The sequence below is a fragment of the Pogona vitticeps genome, chromosome 2 (assembly GCF_051106095.1).
Source record: "Pogona vitticeps strain Pit_001003342236 chromosome 2, PviZW2.1, whole genome shotgun sequence".
In the NCBI taxonomy this organism is placed as follows: domain Eukaryota; kingdom Metazoa; phylum Chordata; class Lepidosauria; order Squamata; family Agamidae; genus Pogona; species Pogona vitticeps.
In genome coordinates, this window is record NC_135784.1 from 227,964,264 (window position 1) to 227,984,289 (window position 20,026).

A 20,026-nucleotide genomic window follows, 5' to 3' on the forward strand; every position below is an offset into this window, starting at 1 on the left:
CCACACCCCAAGTGCGTTTCCATGGCAGAGCTGGGAAATCAAACTCAGGTCTCCTGAGTCCTAGTCTATTACTCTATTCACCACACCACATTGGGTGCTTTAGTACAGAGTCAAGGACAGTGAATGACTCTCACCAATGGCCAATAACTGAGGAAGATGAGGGCAATATTCTTACAAGGGAAGAATATTTCTAGAAGCAGGGATGCACTGCTGTCAGGTAACCAGTAGCATGCTTTCATAGTGTTTCAGAGCACACAAGTTTACACTAACAAAGACTTATGCATTCACCTACCTTGGCTGTGTAGGATGACATCATTGCCTTCTGTCTTTTCCTCAGTCCCTTAGTGTGATCTGATGAGATGCCTGATTTTGTGACCCAGTTTCATGACCAGGCACTTCAGCAGATCACTGTGAGAGCTTCCACAGTTAGACTTCCAGGTGTGTAGGTAAATACTGAAGAAGATACTGGTCATTATGTTTTTATGTATAATCTTTAGTCTAGTTTAATACTTTTGCATTGTTTTTACATTATGAGTGGGCCGGGGGGGGGGGGGCAGGGGGAGAAATGAACTCTAGATTTTTAAGAATCAGTCAACCCATCAGGATATATACTGGACTAGATTCAAAGCACAGTCCAACAAATTCTAGAAATCCAAGACAGCTGCATGTTCTTTGAACAGCTATTGCCCTTACTACATGTCAGAAGTCTTTGAATAGAATCGTATTGTGGGGAAATGTGTCTAATGGTAGTAACGACAGTGTTTCTCCCTTTGCTGGGATGTGTGTTGAGTTACTGGATATATGCTGGTTGCAAAATAGTTACGTGATAGACACCTCAGCAAAAAGTTGAAACTGTTTGCATGTTTTCCCTCCAAACAGGATTCTGGCCTTTGAAACTACAGGGAATTTTTTAAAAAAAAGTGTTATAGGACAAAAATCAATCAAAAGTTATTTGCTTAACATAGGTCTTTGAAATGTGACTAGCAGGCTTTTGGAAAGTTTGACATCCATTTCTTGTCCCTCGGGTCCTGCTACAGGTTGCACAACTTCCTGGTACTGATACTGAAAGTGGAATGTCCCCTTCAGTTTCCTATAAGCACTTTTGTGGACATCAAAACTAGGCATGCATACAGGTGTCAATTTCTGATTACAAGAGTGTGGTTCTTCTTTCAATAGTGAAAAAATCTGGGAGGCAATGTGAAACTTCTGGAAGCTGAAGGCCACAAAAACGTTCATGGGGCCACACGTACCTCATGGTCCAGAAACCCTTACAACTCTGTTATAGTTCTCAATATGATCATGACCAATATATGTTTGTTTGTTTGATTGATTGATTAAATTATGTCATAAGGGAGGATAAAAACCAAATAAATACATTTCTTACTGAAGCGATCCTAGAGCGTAAGGTGACTTTGCCATATATGCTCTAAGAACAAAATCAGAATTAAGAAATAATTTGTTTTGCTCCTCAACTTATTAATACACAGTGACCACCTCAAGAGTAGCCCAAGGACAAAGGCTTTACAGAATCTCTGGTTACAGAGCTTCGAGTACCATCACTGTGGCCATTAAGAAGCTTCTCAGTACTGTCTATACTTCCATCTACAGATAGCTTAAGAAATACATTTTCTCAAATGTGTGATCTCAATAAGTATGCATGTTTATTGCAGTGAGACATGAGAGGTGTTTGATTGGTTACTTTCACAAATTTGTACCCTGCTCTTCATCCTAAAGACTTGAGAGAAAGGATGTCAATAGAGGATTCAGCGCCCAATACTTCCAAGCAAACTCGTAATGTTTTATTGCTATGTCAATGACTGTCATTTCTGTTTTACTCAAGGCATGATGGCATTGGGCAAACTTTGTCCATCCCTGTTGTACTGAATTTCCCTTACTGTCCAGGGAGTGTTTAGGGGTGGTGCAAATATCTGCTTTTGCCGATTTTTAAATTACAGAGCTTTCTTATTTGGAGATACATTCTTTGAAGTCTTGCCTTAATACAGTGGGGTCTCTACTTAAGAACGTCCCTACTTAAGAACAATCCAACTTAAGAACAGCTCCATTTGCTAAATTTTGCTTCTACTTGAGAACAGAAATCCAAGATAAGAACAGGAAAAAAAAACCTTTCCTGCTCTTTTTTTTTAACTTTACGTCATCTTAGGTTAAAAAAAAAAATCTCCCCCTAGTGGTAGAGTACGTATTAACCAGCTTTGCATTAGTTCCTATGGGAACTAATGCTTCAATGTACGAACGCACCTCTACATAACAAAAAAACAGCCAGAACGGATTAATTGGTTTTCAGTCCATTCCTATGGGAAATTTTGCTTCAACTTAAGAACGTTTCAACTTAAGAACACCATTCCAAAACGGATTAAGTTCTTAAGTAGAGGTTCCACTGTAGTTTCTATGGACGGAAAAGAGCAGATACGGATTAAATGGTTTTCAATGCATTCCTATGGGAAATGCAGATTCAACATAAGAACTTTTCAACTTGAGAACCACCTTCCAATACGGATTAAGTTCTTAAGTAGAGACCCCACTGTACAGTGATATGCAACGAGCAAATACAGGATGCTCCATAAAACCTAAAGCAGATTTTTCCTGCACCTTCTAACATGAAAAGTACAGCATTATACCAAATACCCTCTTAGGTCTTAATTGCTGTTACAGCATTTTATTCTGAGGCTTTTAGTCTCATAGTTTTAGTCATCACTTGTTTGACATTTAACAGCCTGGATGCTTTTTAAGATATTTGATACAGGTAGAAAATATTGCAAAAGTGTAGGCTTTTGTTTTGAGGATGAATGTTTGCCGTGTTGAGGTAGAATATCTGCTGTGTAGCAGCACATCTTAATAACAGATACTAAGAATAAAATTTCAATATCACCTCAACTCAGTTTGCTGGCATGATAAACTTTGCAAATATAACTGACCTGTCATAAAAGGACAGATCCTCAGGGTTCTTCCTGGATTGTTCTTTCCCCTGTGTTTGAGTCTAGATTCTATGTTTGTACTTTGGTGCTAAAACAGCTCTAGATATGCACATGGGTGTGAATGCAGTGGAGAAATAGAGGCTGTTCTTTGAGAGATGGACAAGGGTATACGCACATGCAGTAGAATGTGATTTGTGCATCTAACCATACAGAAAAAGGATGAAGCACGAACCCCTACACACATCATAGTTCCCATATGTCTGTTCCACCACTGCAAAAAAGGATGAGTGTACAGTGAGAAGGAAGTTTAAGTAACCCGGCCTGTCAAACTTGCTGTACGTCATTTTAATGGCTCTTCTCATCAAGCTTTGTGCTGTACATTAAAGGCAGCCCTTTGTATGAACATTTAATATTGGTGAAGATGAAGTCTTGTGTTCTGGCTTCTTGCCAAACTTCTGTAACGCTGGTAGATTTACAAGATTTTATCAGTGTCAGTGAATTGTTGGAGTTGTGATGGAAGACAATTCACTCACATAAATGATATCTTGAGATTTCATGTTTAAGCACAAACCAGTGAGAGATAACCCAGTACATTATCTAAGGTGAAAGTGCAATGTCTTTAATTCCATTATGACGGCATAAAATCAACTCCTGGAAAAAAAAAACTCAGTGCAGAATATCTTCCAGTCATTCAATGTCCTGGTCCAACCTTCAGCTATAAAGGGATACACACATTAAAAAATAAAATCAGCTTGGGTCTGAAGATTGTGCATTTTCCCAAGGTCTTTCTGCCTGTCTTGTGCCGGAGCTCCTTCCGTCCCTGAAAAGCTGCTTCTCCAGAACAATACAGTCCGGAACCACATCCAATGTATTAGGTTGAGAAGGAAGCTCCAGCTGCAGGCAAATCAGTAAACCACCATCCTTTGCCGCCGCCGCCCCCAATCCCCCAATCCTTTAATCCAAAAAGCTTTATCATTATTCAGCAGAGCTGAAAGGGGGGGGGGCTTGGATTGGAAAGAACACACTTTCAGAGTCTGTATTATTACACAAGAAGATATGCTTCAGTGATTAAGAAACAATTAGTGTAACCAGTGAGCAATGTAGCATTGTCTCTCATTTTAATTATGATAGGGAATATTTGAAAGCTTTGCAGATTCGCTTTCAACTCTAAGCAGTTTGGTGGGCAGGGAGGAGGATGCAAAAAATAAGGTAGTGACTTTTAGTTCCAGGTCTGCTTATAAAAGCTCTCTTCAGTATAACAAGGTCCAGGCTTTTAGACATACCATTTTCATTGGTCTGAGGCAGGCTTCCTGTGTGTTAGAGGGGGTTGTGTGACATCTATATTAGCGGTCCCCAACCTTTTTCGGTCTGCGGACCAGCTGGCAAAAGCAGGGCACCTCACACACATGCGTGAACAAGCGTGCATGCCCGTGCAAGCACACTCATGAGCATGTAGAAATGGCAGTGCAGTGCTTGTCTGGGCACGCTCGTGCACATGTGCAAACGGCGGTGCAGCACTTGCAGGGGTGTGCTGGGGAGCCACAAATGGGCTGTGCAGGGGTGAGTGTGTACGGAGCGGCGGGAGTTCTGTCTTGGTGGCCCAGTCTGGCTCAGGCCACAGACCAGCAGCGGGCCGCAGACTGGGCGTTGGGGACCTCTGATCTATATGACAATCCTCTTATTTCAATACTAGGCATTTTCTCTTGATGTTCAACAGTTCTTTACTCCTCATAAAATATAAGCTGGGGTTGTACTGGCACATGTCATGATTTTTTGGCTTTATGTTTTTCACTATATCTTTCTCCCCCTTCTTTTGGTTGTTTTTTTTTCTGGGTGAACATATCTAAGAACTCCCATGATGTTTGCTGTGAGAGTGTCCACCCTTTGTACCTGTTTCTACATTTCCATGCCTTTTCTTCGCATTTGACTTCCAGCTTCCAGCTGTTCCACCACCACCCCATACTGTGCCAGATCAAACAAAAACAAAGTGTGCTGCTTATATATCACTCCACAGTGCTTAAAGCACTCTCTGGGCAGTTTACAAGTTAATTATGCAGGCTACACATTGACCCCCCCCCCCTTCCCTGAGCTGGATGCTCAATTTACCAACTTTGGAAGGCTGAGTGAACCTTGAGCTGGCTACCTGGGATTGAACTCTGAGCACAGTTTTGGCTGCTGTACAGCAGTTTAACCACTGCACCATGAAACTCAGTATCTTTGGGGTTTTTTCTTTAATTTATCTTTCTCAAACTTAAAATTGATGCATTTCTGCATCAGTACAGCTATCTGCTGAATCTTTTGATGTGGTACTACTGCTTCTTACATTGGGCGTCTCTAGCAACCAATTCACTGCCTAACTTTTGATGCCCTTTATTTCCTCTCACTGGCCAACTGTATAAACGCAACCCTTCTACAAGACTGGAACCAATTAAGAGCAATTACTAGTAGAGGCCAGTCAAGAGGCGGTGGTTAAGAAGGACAAGTCTATCTGACCACCACCCTCACTGCCTCATTGGTTGTAAGTAGGGGCAGCAAAAGAGCAAGAAGAGGAGAGGGGAAGGAGGAGCAGCAGTGTGGTAGAGGGGAGCAAAAGGGAGGCTAGAAAAGAAGAGAGTAGAGGCCAGAAAAAGAGAGGATAGGCAGCACAGGAAAAGGATTTTTCTGGCAGGAGCCATACTTAAGAAAGGGCTTGGTGAGCACTCGCAGACAGAGAAAATAAAACCTTTTTAGAACATTGCCCATTTTTCCTGTCAGAAAATGTGTGTGTGTGCACATGCAGTGTTATTTTATACCTGGATCCTCTACCATTAAGAGAAAGAAACAACAAACACTGTTTGTTTAGTTTCCAGGGCCCCAAGTCAGTCTTCAAACGGCCCATGTCATTGTCAGCTATTCTTCTTAAACCTCTCTGTAGTCATTGCTGCTGTTGCCATCATTTGATTAGGGTGTCAGGAAGAGTTTCCCCTGTTTCATGGGACTGGTTAAAGACCAGTGGAGAAGGTGTGGGGGTGGGTGACATAAAAAAAAAGTACTTCCACGTACACATTGGGAGGGCTGTATTCCTGATTTTGCATAGCTTTAGCAAGTCTAATTCTTAAATACTTAGCCAAATGTTTGGACTTTAGTGCCTTTGGTTTTGTTCCCCATTTTTCAAAAGCCATCTAGCTTGACAAAGAGTTTTGAAATTTCCTTTTTCTGTGATGGAAGACCACAGTGAGATGAGGAAGAGGAGGGGTGTCAAGCAGTGGGAACAAAGTAAAGGGGGTTAAAAGAGAGAAGGTGTGGACATAAAAGCCAAGCCAAGATGGGGAAGGAATAGTGCATGAGCTCTGTGTATAGAAAGGGGTAGCATGAAATTCTGAAATACCCGCAAGTCTAGCTCAGTTGTATTTAGGTGTGGGTCACAAAAGCAGTAACCTTTGACCCTCAAGAATTAAAAAAGGGGACCAAATAATGCAGGTTGACACAGCAATCTGGAAGCCCCCTCTGTCTCATCAAATCTCATCTATCTTCAGTTTCAAGGATGATGAAATAAGAAACGTCTCTGAATGCCTTATGAGCCTTAGACCAAGGAATACAGAAGCAAACAGTGTGTCCCCACCACAATCAATTACTTCTGTTGTGAAATTTTTGATATAGAAAAACAGAATGAGAATTTATCTCTGCCAGATATGCAGGCATGAAGAACACAGTCTTCTCTAATAAGATATCCTTTGCTTTCTATTGCCTAGTCCCTAATGCAGTAGGAAAATGTAATTCTGCTGGCAACTTGCCATGATGATATATTAGTGTTCATGCATTTAGCATTCATGTTTTGCTAATGCACTATGTAAATCTCATTCGATTGGCAAGTTTCCTGAATAATAAAATAGTATATTATTATAGATTCATTGAAAAGATGAAATTCAAATTGCAAAAACTGACATTGGTTTAAAAAGGGTCAAATTATTCATTTTCATGAGTAGTTAATGAATCTCTAGTTCCATACCATCTATTTGCTTTGACATCTACCAGCATCCACATTTTATTGTTTTTTTTTATAGTACGATTCTTATTTTTCTCTTCTGTCTTGCCAGTTTTCAGATGCTTCTTACATTTACACTGGCCTTTACTTGCTTCAGAGAGTCATTCTGAAGTACAAATCCAGCCATGTTGTATGCTGTATGATGCCACCTCAGACTATAAGTTGGCTGCCTACTTGATTGCACTTTCTCTTTTAAAATGTTATCAGAATTGATAGAGCTAGCTCCTTAAAGAAGAACTGTTTGCCCAAACTTGCCCCAGTAAAACTTACAGGAGTTTACTCACCAAATCTCCACTGAATCAATGGAGCTACTCAATTGTCGCTTGCTATACTAAGCAATAGGATTTTGGCCTATAAGTGACCTTTTTTGGATCTGTTGTAATTATATATTATATTTTAAGTTTTATATTATTAGATTGGGTGGGATTGATTGTTTTCTTTATTTTTTTTACTTGTTAATTTATTTTTATTTTTTGCTGGAAAACCATCCAGAGTAGTGGCTAGGGCACTAGATGATTTGGTATAAAAGTATAGATAGTTAATTAATTATATGATAATCTGTGAAACACTTAGACTCAGTTGGTATTGCAGGGGGTTACGTTGAGTTGAGTTACATTGCTAGAAACAGTACAATGCACATTACCTCATTCAGAACTGGCACGTTGCTGAATAGCCATCATTAATGTAAAATAAGAATTATATTTAGTTTTCAAGGTCTGACTAGCCTCAACTGATGTGATTCAGTAATGCTGCACACTTCTTTGAAACATACGTGCAAAATAGTTCTTTTTAAAGAAAGGTTTTGTTTGATTGTAGTGCTATCTGTATCATTAATACAGAAAAAAATAGTCAATTCTTTGGTCTTACCAGAGATGTACAAACATCTCATGGTTCAGTCCCCTTCCCTTCAGCTTTTGTGTTTGTTTGCAAAAGACTTCAGGGAGCCTTGAAGATGCTTGCACCAATTGCCTACAATATTGACCTATAAGTAGCTTATCAAATGCAGTTGTTTTGGATCTTCGGAGTGATGAACACTACCACATGCGTGCTGGACCCGTGCCCTTTCTGGCTGATAAAAGCAGCCAGAGGGGGACTGGCCAAGTGGGTTAGGGGAATGATGAATGTCTCCTTGCAGCAAGACAGGGTACCAGAATGCCTACATTTATTTATTTAAAATATATTTACCCCTGTTTTTCTTGAAAAGGATCCAGGGTGGTTTATATTGATTTAAAAATGAACAGTATAAAAGCTAGAAACAATAACTTATTATATTAGAACATAATTAAACATATTAAAGCTCACAATTCTAAAATACATTAAAGATCAACAAAAATAAACGGTCCCAAACACACACACATAGACAACCAGTTAGTAAAGAAAAACCTGCCTGAAGAATCTTTGTTGTCTTACGGAATGACAGCAACAATGTGGCCTGCCTGTCTTCCTATGGAAGGGAGTTCCAGAGTCCGGGAGCGCCAACAGAGAAGGCCATCCATATCTCATGTCCCTACTAAATATGGCTGTGAAGGCATTGGTAGCAAGAAAAAGACTTCTTCTGATGATCTTAACACTCCAGCAGGCTCATAAAAGGAGACACAGTCCTTGAGATAGCTTGGACTCAAGCCATTTGGGGCTTTATAGGTTAGAACCATCACTTTGAATTGTGCCTGAAAATGAATCGGCACCCAATGGAGCTGCTGTAAAAGGGGGGGGGTATGCATCCCTATTCCTTGATTTTCCTTTCAACTGACGAGGAGCACCTCTATCTTGTCTGGATTAAGTTTCAATTTATTCACCCTCATCCAGTCCCTTATTGACACAAGATGCTAATCTAGAGCCAAAACAGCTTCCTCTGGTTTAGATGGAAAGGAGAGATAGAGTTGGGTGTTATCTGCATATTGGTGATAGCGAACACTGAAACTCCAAACAACCTCTCCAAGCAGTTTCATGTTGATATTAAATAGCATAGGTGACAAAACAGAACCCCAAGGGGCCAGGGTGTCTGACAGGATTCCAGCACCGCTTGCTCCGGGAAGAAGCAGAGTCACTGTAAAGTCCCATCTCAGAAGGATATCAAGGTTGAGAATACCAAAAGCCACTGAGCCTTCCAGCAGAACCAACAGGGACACACTACCTCTATCCAGTTCCTCCCATAGCAGTCAAAGCAGTCTTCATCCCATAGCCAGGCCTGAAGCCAGATTGAAATGGATCTAGATAAAAGAGTCAGTAGTAAGAGCTTTGTTTTAAAAAGCCATCCTTGAATTTCACGGTATCAGCCAATCTTCAATATTCCATTTCTGGGTAAGTTTTTGGAACATGTGATAGTGTCTCAACTTCAGGGGTTCCTGGATAAAGTGAATTATCTAAATCCATTTCAATCTTACTTTAGGCCAGGCCAAACTCGGAAGGTGGTATTGGGGAAATACTGTTCAACATACAGTACTGACTATTGGCTTGTGGTGCCCTCCATGGTTAAGTCCTGTCCTTCATGCTATTCAACATGTATATGTAACCTCTGGGTGAGGTTGTCAGGAGTTCGGAGGTTTGGTGCTCTCAGTATGATGATGACACCAAACTCTCTCTTTCCTTTCTGTCTGGTTTCAAGGAAGATGTTCGGTTCCTAGACCAAATCTCTTACCAGAAATGGACTGGATGAGGATAATTAAATTGAAGCTTAATCCAGACAAGACAGAGGTGCTGCTCGTCAGTCAAAAGGCAGATCAGGGGATAAGGATTCAGCCTACACTGTATGAGGTTACGTTTCCCCTGAAAGCTCAGATTCACAGCTTGAGTGTATTCCTGCATTCAACCATGAGCCTGGAGGTATGGGTCTCAGCAGTGGCTGGGAGTGCATTTGCACAGTTAAAGCTGGTGCACCAACTGCACTCATTCCTTGATATACAGTGGAACCTCTCCTTATGAACTTAATCCGTCCCTGAAGATGTTCATTAGTTGAAATGTTCGTAAGTAGAAACTCCATTTCCCATAGGAATGCATTGAAAACCGATTAATCCATTCTGGCTGAAGAAAAAAATACCAGAAAAAAATGAAAATAAACACAGCAAGTCCTACGCTGGGACTGCAAAAAAACAAAACAAAACAAAACAAAAACAAATCCAAAAATAAACATTGGAGCAAGTTCCACACTGGAACTGGAAAAAAACAACAACACAGAAACATAACCCCCCAGCCCAAACCTACCCTCCAAAACCCACCCAGAACAACTTCTTTAAAAAAGGAGCACCTTACCCATCCAAAGCCTACTGGGGGTCCCCCACCGCCACGATCGCCGCCTTTGGAGGGAAAGCCTGTGATGGGATGGGGGAGGCCTCCGATGGCAGAGATTGCTGTGGCGGGCGACCCCCGGGAGGCCTCTGATGGCAGCAATCATGGCAGCAGGGGACCCCCGGGAGGCCTCCGATGGCAGCGATCGTGGCGCGGGGGACCCTCAGGAGGCCTCTGAAGGCAGGAATCGTGGCAGCGGGATAGTGGCGATCGCGGCAGCGGGGGACCCCGGGAGACCTCCGATGGCAGAGATCGTGGTGACGGGCAACCCCTGGGAGGCCTCCAAAGGCGGCGATCGTGGCGGCAGGGGACGCCCGGGAGACCTCCAATGGCATAGATCACAGTGGGGGACCCCCAGGAGGCTGAGCCTCCCTTTTCCTAACCATTGGGGTGAAAGCCTTTTCACCACCAACGGTTAGCAAATTTAAATTTCCCTGCCCTTTTCCCCTGCCTTTTTTCGTTCACATCTTGAAGCTCCGTTTGCAAGTAGAAGCAAAATGTTGCAAACAGAGCTGTTCGTAAGTTGGATTGTTCGTAGATAGGCACGTTCGTAAGTAGAGGTTCCACTGTACTTGATCTGGCCACAGTGACATGCCTTTGTGACATCCCACTTGTATTACTGGAACACCCTCTATGGGAGGGGAGGTTCCTTTTAAACAGTGTTTGGAAACTTCAGCTGGCCCTTGGTTCTGGCTTCTCATTTTTATTATTGTGTTTTACAAGTGTTAGACTTTTGTACCTGTTAGGTTTCCTATGGGTGGAACCCAGGAAAATAAAGGCATTAAGGAGAACAGAAACACCAGGCCCGTCCTTGTGTTCCTCCATTGTATGCTCATCAGATTCCAAAACAGAAGACATACATTGGTCCTCTCTCCGCCTCCCGGGGACAGGGGACAGAAATGAATTTGACCTATAAAGGCCTGCAGTTTTATTCACATGCTTATATGCTGTAGTCCGTGATATTGTTGCAGCCACTCGAACATAAGGACCCTGGGCTGGACAGCTGAAGCCTCTTAACAGTCTGGGATAATGTCATGGAGTTAGGAGGCTAAAAGCAGAATGAGCAAAGATAGACAGATAAACAGCTGCTCTTCCCCACCTCTGAAGGGGTTAAGCCAGACAGAACAAGACTTTCTATCCGCTTTCTTCAAATAGCTTACATTCTCCATAGTGTCTACCTGAGTACTAATCTGTTCTTTGAGAGCTTACAGAGTCATTAGCTACAAAGTAATAGCTCTGCTGACCTTACAGAGGCTCTGATGCGCATGGTGGGGAACCCTCCATGAGCAAGTGCTTCCCTGTTCTTTGTAATGTTAGGGACCCCTCCATGCCCTGGCATGTCCAGCTTTTCCTAATCCATATAAGAATAGGGAAGCTCTTAGTAGAATATTCTATATATACAATAGAGTCCTGCAGAGCTGTGAATCACATCAATTATGGTTTATCTCTCTGGTATTGTGCCAGGAGGCATCTACTGTTATTAAGATGCAGCTGTAGTTTACCTAATCAGTGACATAAATCTAGTAGATTTTAAATCTGGCCAAGCTGCCATATCATGGAGGGAACAGGCAACTGCTGCCGAATGACTGCAGAACCAAAACACATGTCGCTTTCTAAGAGAAGTTGATGCTTGTCTTAATAAGGACAACATTGATTAGAAACAAGGATATATGAGTCACAAGACCAGTCCTCAGAAGCTGAGGGCTGCTTCTTTTTTAATTGGAGAACTCAGAAATCTTGGAAATAATAAACAAAACAATTGATGTACTGCCAGGTTTGAATGTAACAGATTTTCAGTTAAAGATGGTTTTTAAAAAATCTTGTGAATAGTAGCAAATAAAGCTCTTGGAAAAAGGAGGACCTTGTAATTATTTTTTTCCCTTTTCTCAAGATCACTAAAGCTGAAGAGGGCAGTTTTTTTTTTGTTTTCTCTTCCTCATCATGTTCATATTTAAAACATTAATCTTAACACAATGTTCTCTTCATAATGTTCTTCACACATAAGTGCTTCATGTCACAGTACTGGCTTATTCTACACAAAAGTGCCATATTCTCAGTCTGTTATTGCTGCCAGTAATCATTCCTCCAAACATCACCTACCTAATGATGGAATTTGTTGTCTTGGATTTTCTCCTGGACATCCACACATTTAACTGTGAAATATATATGGCACTTTCCTTATCTCCCTGAGGGGATCCTCTCCTGTTTGTAGACAAATTCTCAGCTTTATTATATTGGTAAGATCCAATAGAGAAGAGACAGCTAACTCAGAGTTGTTGAGTGCCATGAATATAATGACAGAAGACCCTTAATATTGATTAGTAACAGTGTAATCATATTGAATTCATTACTTGGTAGTAGGCATGCTTTGAATTTCAGCCTGAGAGACTAATCACCGATGGGTGAAACTTTTTCCTCCCAGCAACAGGTAAATAGAATTCCCCTGCCTTTTAAATGCCCAGATAGATTAGAAAACTAATGAGATGGGAGAAATTTGGAAGCCCCTAGGAAACTCTGGTTTTCTATCCTTTTCCGGTGTGTGACTGTGTGAGAGGTGTTAGATTTCTGCTTCAGCTACATCGCAGATTCAGGTAGAGTTAGAAGGTTTAGCTATCAGTATTCAGAACATAAGCCTGTGATGGTGGCTTCTTTCTTTATTTGGTAACAATTTTTTTCTTCTTGGATCCTGTGCCTTTGTGAGCTGTATGTTCAAGTATTTCTGCTTCTGCTTAGTACTCTCTGCTGTTTCACGATTTTCCTACCATCAGAATAGTCCCACAGGTATGAGAACAGAGTGTTCTGTGGCCACATATTCTCTGTCTTGATAAGTATGTGGCTTTGTGCTAAGTTGCACTTATATATCAGACTAACTGCTAACTTGACTACTTGGCTAGACTGAGATTTAAAGGGTAGTTCTGTAGGACTTGGCTACTAGGTATAATTAATAATGATTGACTTCTTTAGTTCTTTTTAAATTATTAATTATTAGGAAATCACTGTCCTTATGCAAGTTATAGTCCCAGTTCATGAAGAGAGGGAAAGATATCTTGTTTCTTTATACCCTCTACAGTTGTATAGTAGATAGGCACATGAAATAAATATCTTCTGCTGGCACAGCACATGGCAACAGAGTACACAACATTTTATAGGCAATACTGTCGTATTAACATGAATCTCAACTACATATAGGATCAAGTCCTAAATTACAGATGGAAATGAGACTGTAAGACAAAAGGGGTCCAAGAGCAGAACTCTACATCTCATATACACCACTGAGTGGAGATGTGTATAAAATTAGATTGATGCACCACTTGTCCCCTGCAAAAAATTGAGTGGTTTATTTTCATTTTAAAATAGCACTAAAATATCATAGCACCAGGCTTTTTTAAAAAGTCAGGCATATATGTCTTTTCATTAGAGATTTTAGGGCCTAACTTCAAACCCAAAGTACAATCTATTCCTGGCAGAACTAGTTTTGTTCTTTCTCGCATATATGAAATGAAATTCTTCTGTTGTTGGCCCTAGCCTATTGTAAAACCTGAGGCAAGATTTGTAGCAATATGGTTAAGTTAGCTTAGCTCTTACATTATTCTCTGTCCGTCTTATTTTTCTTATGTCTCTCAACACACACATGCAACTCCATATATCTTGAGCAAATAAAGCATCTCCCTCCATTGATTTTTGTCTTGTTTTGTATAAGAACAAATAGAGATCTATGCAAGACCAGTGACTAAATGTGATTGTCAATAAGTGTCACTGTGAGAAATGCAGTAGAATGAGGTCCATTGTTGAGTGCTTTAACCTGTATAATATATAAAAACCTTTTGTCAAACATAAATATTTCCAAAATAAAAATGTCTGCCAGCTTATAATGACTTTTCTTTCTCTTTTTTTTCTTTCTCTTTTTTAAAAAAGTCAATTGACCCAGGCCAGCAGTTCACATGGGAACACTCTAACCTGGAAGTAAACAAACCAAAGAATAGATATGCAAATGTTATTGCTTATGACCATTCTAGAGTTCTTCTATCAGCAATTGAAGGTAAGACATTTGAAAATGAAACCAAGTAAACTTCCTAGTACTGTAACTTAATAGCAGTTCATAACATCTTCCATAAATTAGGACCCAGACAAAACGCAAAGCTTTGAAATACGTGTAGTAAGAATCTCTTGTACAATTTCATTTTTTAGTGATGAATCAATCATGCAAAGGATTTCATTTCTAAAAATGTCATGTTAAAAAAATAATATGTCTGATATATTCATATTGTTACAACTGTTTAAAAAATTGTTCTAATTAATAAGAGTATTCAAGCTAACCAGAACGTGCTGAGCAAAGTTGTAGATTGGTATGTGAGAGAGGCAATCAATGCAGTGGCAGGGGGAAAAAAGTTGGTGATAGCATGCAAACCAGGAAAAACTGTTTTAGTTTGATATGCCTGATAAACTATAGATCTTTCTAAAAGTATTATGTAACAAAATAGACAGTGCAAACATTTCCTGCAAGTTAGCAATAGGTGCCATATGGACCTCAGTGCCTTGCATCAAAAGCCACTCCACTCTTAACCACCACTTGAAATAAAGGATGCTGCTCTGGGGGAAAAAGGGGTGTTTCAGCCAGCTTTGCTGCTGTGTAGTGCCTTCTTCCAAAATATGCAATATGCAAAATTGCACAGTAGTTAATCTTCAGTTACATAAACTGCATCTTATGTTATCCAAAACAAGAAGCCATGTGGCAGTGCAATGCCTGTATTTGTAGGTGTAATCCATTCTGCAGTGTGAAGTACAGAGCTAAGCAAATGCTTACCGAAGGAAGACACAATCCCTCTAACGTCTCCGTGTACTTTTTTGCAGCTGCATCTCCATGGTCTTGATGACAGACACAGTTTTTTTCAAATATATTAGAAAATCTAGAAGACTGCCCCGGGGGGAAAAATTGCATGGAGTAATCTGCTTACATTTGTTCCCCCTGCAGTGCTCATTTAATCCACACTAACTGCATTGTAGCAGAGTCAGTTACATTCCCTCACCTCAAACTGTCCAGATTAAATGCCACTTCATTTGTGTATTACTTGGAATTTTGACTCTCCTAAAAGCAGGGGGTGGGGGAATAACAGTTGCAGGTGCAAGCCTTGACAGAAATGTTTGGGGTTTATACTTTTGGCATCCTTTCATGGCGGATTTTTCACTTGTTTGTGTTCGGGCAATTAGCCAATTATGTCGTTCTAATTGCTTTTTCGTTTTGTGTGGAAAAATGATGCAGACCATAACTACGCATCTGAGTACAGCTTGCCCTGGATGTTATTCAGGAGACTATCCAAATATATAGAAAGCCAAGCTTGAAGGGGTTCTCAAATCCAGTGTATGCAAATAACCCAAGAAATTATTTGCAGAAGAAAGGGAATCCAATGGTGAGAATGTGAGTTGTTTGCTCTGCTCAGACTAGTGTTATGCCTGGACATTAGGCTACAAAACAGGCAGGAGTTGTTGGACCACACACAATGGGCTTGTTCCCTGCTTCCTTATCTATTCCTCTTGTATTTGGTAGGAAGGCCAGAAGAGGGCTTCTACACATGTGGCTAAGCGCCTATATCAAGATCTTGTGATTATGGGCGTGTGTGAAGGAGTATGCCTCCTCCGTGGGTTGGGGACACAAACAGTGTGCCTATATTGTTCACCATATCAAAGGAGGCCCAGAATCAGTATTCAACCAACTAACAAACATTTATTATGAATTATTTACAACCATATCTCAGTTCTCTTAGCTGTTGTCTCTCAAGTCTCTTGTCAGGCAGTGGGATGGAGAGTTCTCTTCCCCATGTATCACAGCCATGTAGTTTGTATCGTGGTTAAGGCTTGCAAACTTTCAACCTTTCTTCTCAGATGTTTCTTGTTAGTTGCCATAAGCACTTGAATTGCTGCACATAATGCAACAGAGAATGCTGGGGCTGGGTTAACTCTTCTAGTTGTGCTAGACCTCTTCTCTTAGCCTCAGATGCAACCCTTCATTTGGTCTTGCCCTTGTTAGGTTCTTTGGGGTGTCTGTCATGAGCCCCGTTCAGCAGTGAGTACGGGAGGAAAAGTCCTAAGGGAGGACTACCTCTTGATCCTGATAACCTGGCATACACAGCAGGACCTGACTCACTTTCTTCCTGCTTCTTTCCACCAACTGCCTCCAGCTCTTATTTTGCTTCTCTTTTATTTTCCTCCTGGTGGGAGACTCTTGGCAGCCTTTGTCCATCTTCCTCATTTTTCTACCAATTTGTATTCATCCAGTCTCTCAGTTCCAGTGGAGAGTTCTGTTTGGTGTGATACCCAGGAGAAGGGATGCAACTTGTGCCTGCCAGAGACCCTTGGCAGAGACCCATGGAGAACCAGTGAGATGCAGAAGTAGGACCCTTCCAGGGTGCCCAGGTCTACCTGCTCATGGGAGACTTCTATTCATGTTCAGCAAAACATGCATAATAGCCTCTCCGATAATCTCAGGAAGGCCAGAGATACAGAGACTGATGAGGGGAATGCTGGTAGATTGGAATAGAACTGACACAAACAAGCCTCAGGCAGGATGGCTTTGACATGAAATCTGTGGAACTCATTTTTGTATTTCCAACTAGATTTTAATACACCAGGTTCTAATTTAAGCCTCATGTCTTTCCTAATCTTCAAGATTTCATTGTCAGCTTTTAAAGACAGAGCAAACATTACAAATAATGAAAATATATAGGCTACTTAGAATTATATTCATTTCACAGCTGTGCTGGTTTTTGCATTACCATAGAAACTGTTTTTTAAAAAAATATTGTTAACATTTTAAAAATGAATTTAGCCAAAAATGTTGAGTCCAATGTACATACATTAGTCCACCATATCCACAGAATCAGTTCAGTATCCGTAGTTTCAGTTATCTGTAGTTGCTGCTGCTGCTAGTCAGCCTGCAGTGGGCATGCTACTTTCCTCCTCCTCTTGCCATTCCTCACTTCTCTCACTCTCACCCATTTTCTTTAATTAATTCCCTTGTATCCACAGTTTCACATATTTGTGTGTGATTCTGGAACAGATTGCCTGCAGATATAGAGGGACTACTGTATTTCATTATATTTATTTCTTACATGCCAAAAAAGCTCCCAAACACCAGCCTGTTTGCTTGTTTTAACTGGTATTAATGGTTACCATACATGTTTTTTCAAAGTTTTCTGCTAAGTAAATCATTAGAGGGTGGCAGGAAATAGCACATGCTATCATGGTGGTTCTACACCAGTGTCAGAAGCAGGCACAAGTGGGTGAAATGATGTCCTGGCACCAGCGAGACCTGTGTTCAAATCTCTATTCAACTAGATTTTCCAAGTTACTTTGGATAATTTACCACGACGACCATCACCAGTTATTTTAGGGGTGCATCTATCTCTCTGTGTGTGCCCGTGTGTTTTTATCTATCGTAGTGCCTTTTAACTTTCCTAATCTTCTTACCAACATGTATCTTGTTGCAAGGTAACCTTATCAGAATGAATATGTTGCTCGCATCTAGTTTCGCTCTCTCCCACAGTTAAGAGACAACATTGTAGTACATCTTTGTTCTTTTCGTTCATTCATCTATTTTCCAAAGGTAATTGTTTACAAGTGTTATGGAGCTTAATCCTATTGCTTCAAACTGTCTTTTAAAATATTCTTTAATTGCACATTTCTTAGAAAAGCATCCCCGAAACAAAGGTTTATGGTTTAATTTGCCTTAAATAGGGAGATTGTGCAGTACTTAGCCTTTGTCAAGACTTGAAACAATTTCACGATGTGATTTCAGTCTGCAAATAGAGTGTGAAGTCTAATTAAAGCTATTTAAGATGACAACTTTTTCCAGTGAATCAAAGGAAGAATGCTGAGGTCTGCATTACCAGACCCGCTGTGTAGCTCTTTCATTAACTTTTGTATGCACAAACATTCCATTGGTTTTAGTCTCTTTTTACCACTGTTCTTGAAAACAGTGTAGTAGTAAATCAGCATCAAACGGTAAGAAAGTTTCTTGTACCTGCAAATCCTTATATGAGACATGCTAAGGATTTATTTTGTTGCATTATTTTTTATGCCCTGGGGATATGTTGTATGTGTGTGAGTGTTAATCTGTGACTGTAAAATGAAACAAAGGTGGAAGGAAGCGGGATAAGATGTGACAACTGTCACCTCAGGGAATTAATTGTTATGCTTCCCTAGGTCTCCAGGCAGGAGACAAATCTCAGCAGAGCAACGCTGGCTTAGGAGAACATTTGATTTTTGTGTGTGAGGTAGCTCTAAAGCTTGGGTGCCTATTTCCAACTATTTCAAACTGATATTGCAACACACTTTCTATATATGGAAGAGTGTATATTCATACTGTATCTGCAGTGTTGGCACACCACAACACTTCTGGGCCAATTACCTAGATTTTCCTCATGCTCGTTTCCATAGACACTTGACCCACTAGCAGTTACAGTTCCATTCCCAAACCTTATGACATTACAAGAGCCCACTCCATCTCAGAATTGGTGAACAAATCTCAAGGAACAGATACTACTAACTGGCAATATATGCTGTATCTGTATTCATCTGTAGACTCTTCGGGAAAGTAGTACAGTTCCTCCTGTAGCAATTATTAAAATGTACTTGTTGCCAGCATGAGCCTGTCTGGCCTAAGATTATTTTCCTTTCATTTTGTGTTGTTAAAAAAAGGAAGCAATGTTTGAATGTTTTGCAGCAATTGCCTGGATACTAGATACTTATTCTTTAAATCACTTCATAGGTAGATCTGGGACATGTTCATTAGCACACTGGGTGCATAAGATGCTGAGCCAAACTCACGGTTCAGTTTCATTAATGCTGCAGACAAAATCCAACTGGATTCTTATTAGTGTTAACTTGAGATCAAACATGGCCCATTGTCCCTTTTCTGACCCACACTTCTGCCATAAATAAAGGTCTGGCTGGGCAAATGACTGACATTTCTGATTGTTATACCCAAATTTAGGTAATGATGGTGATTGCTGCTGTGCTTGTGGGAAAAGATGCCTTCAAGCTATGAAGCTAACAAATGTTTTCAGAATTTCATTAAATTGCCTGAACCATTTAATTGTTTTTGTGCTGACAGATGTGACACAGCATTGCATAGGGTTTCTTCCCACCCCTAGCATGGAGTGGGAGCTCTGGTAAGAGAAGCAACTTTGCAAAATTACATCACATTTCTATTTGGTTTTAATTAGCCATAATTTCAGTCCTCTATTTACCACCTATTGCTACGTTTAGATTCATTAAGCATTACACTATATCGCTGCAAAATAAACTGACAAAGGACCGGCCCAAAGGGTATGACCTCAGGGGTTGTTTTTTGTTTGTTTCTTTTTTTGTTTTGAGATAGAAGGATACACAGTCTTTTGGTAGAAGGCAGAAACATTTATGTATTTGTGAAGTTCTGGAATTCTTTTAAGTACAGTGGTGCCTCGCTTAGCGACGTTAATTCGTGCAGAAAAAATCACTGCTAAGTGATAACATCGCTAAGCGAAAATAAAAAGCCCATAGAAACGCATTAAAACGCGATTCTTGCAATCGCAAAAACAGTATCGCTAAGTGATTTTGTTGTTATACGGAGCAATCGCTATGCGAGGCAACACTGTATTTCCTTATCAGCAGATATCCTCACCAACTCCAAAATGGCATTAAATAAGCAGAGGTGGGTTTAAGTGGTTTAACATTCAAACAAATGATAAGCAGAATAACTGACAAGGTGTTTGTACGAACCAGAAATAATTTCTCTGTGAGCAGAGCT

The 20,026-nt window shown here is 40.5% G+C and overlaps 1 protein-coding gene across 49 annotated transcripts in view; it reads left to right on the plus strand.

The window, feature by feature from the left end:
* PTPRD (protein tyrosine phosphatase receptor type D) overlaps positions 1-20,026 on the plus strand; it is a 1,767,834-nt gene that overhangs the window by 1,664,636 nt on the left and 83,172 nt on the right. For all 49 annotated transcript variants that reach the window (XM_078384988.1, XM_078384990.1, XM_078384987.1 and 46 more), the window contains one exon: positions 14,158-14,281. In XM_078384988.1, coding sequence (XP_078241114.1) covers positions 14,158-14,281 — 124 coding nt within the window. The remainder of the gene's footprint in view (positions 1-14,157; positions 14,282-20,026) is intronic.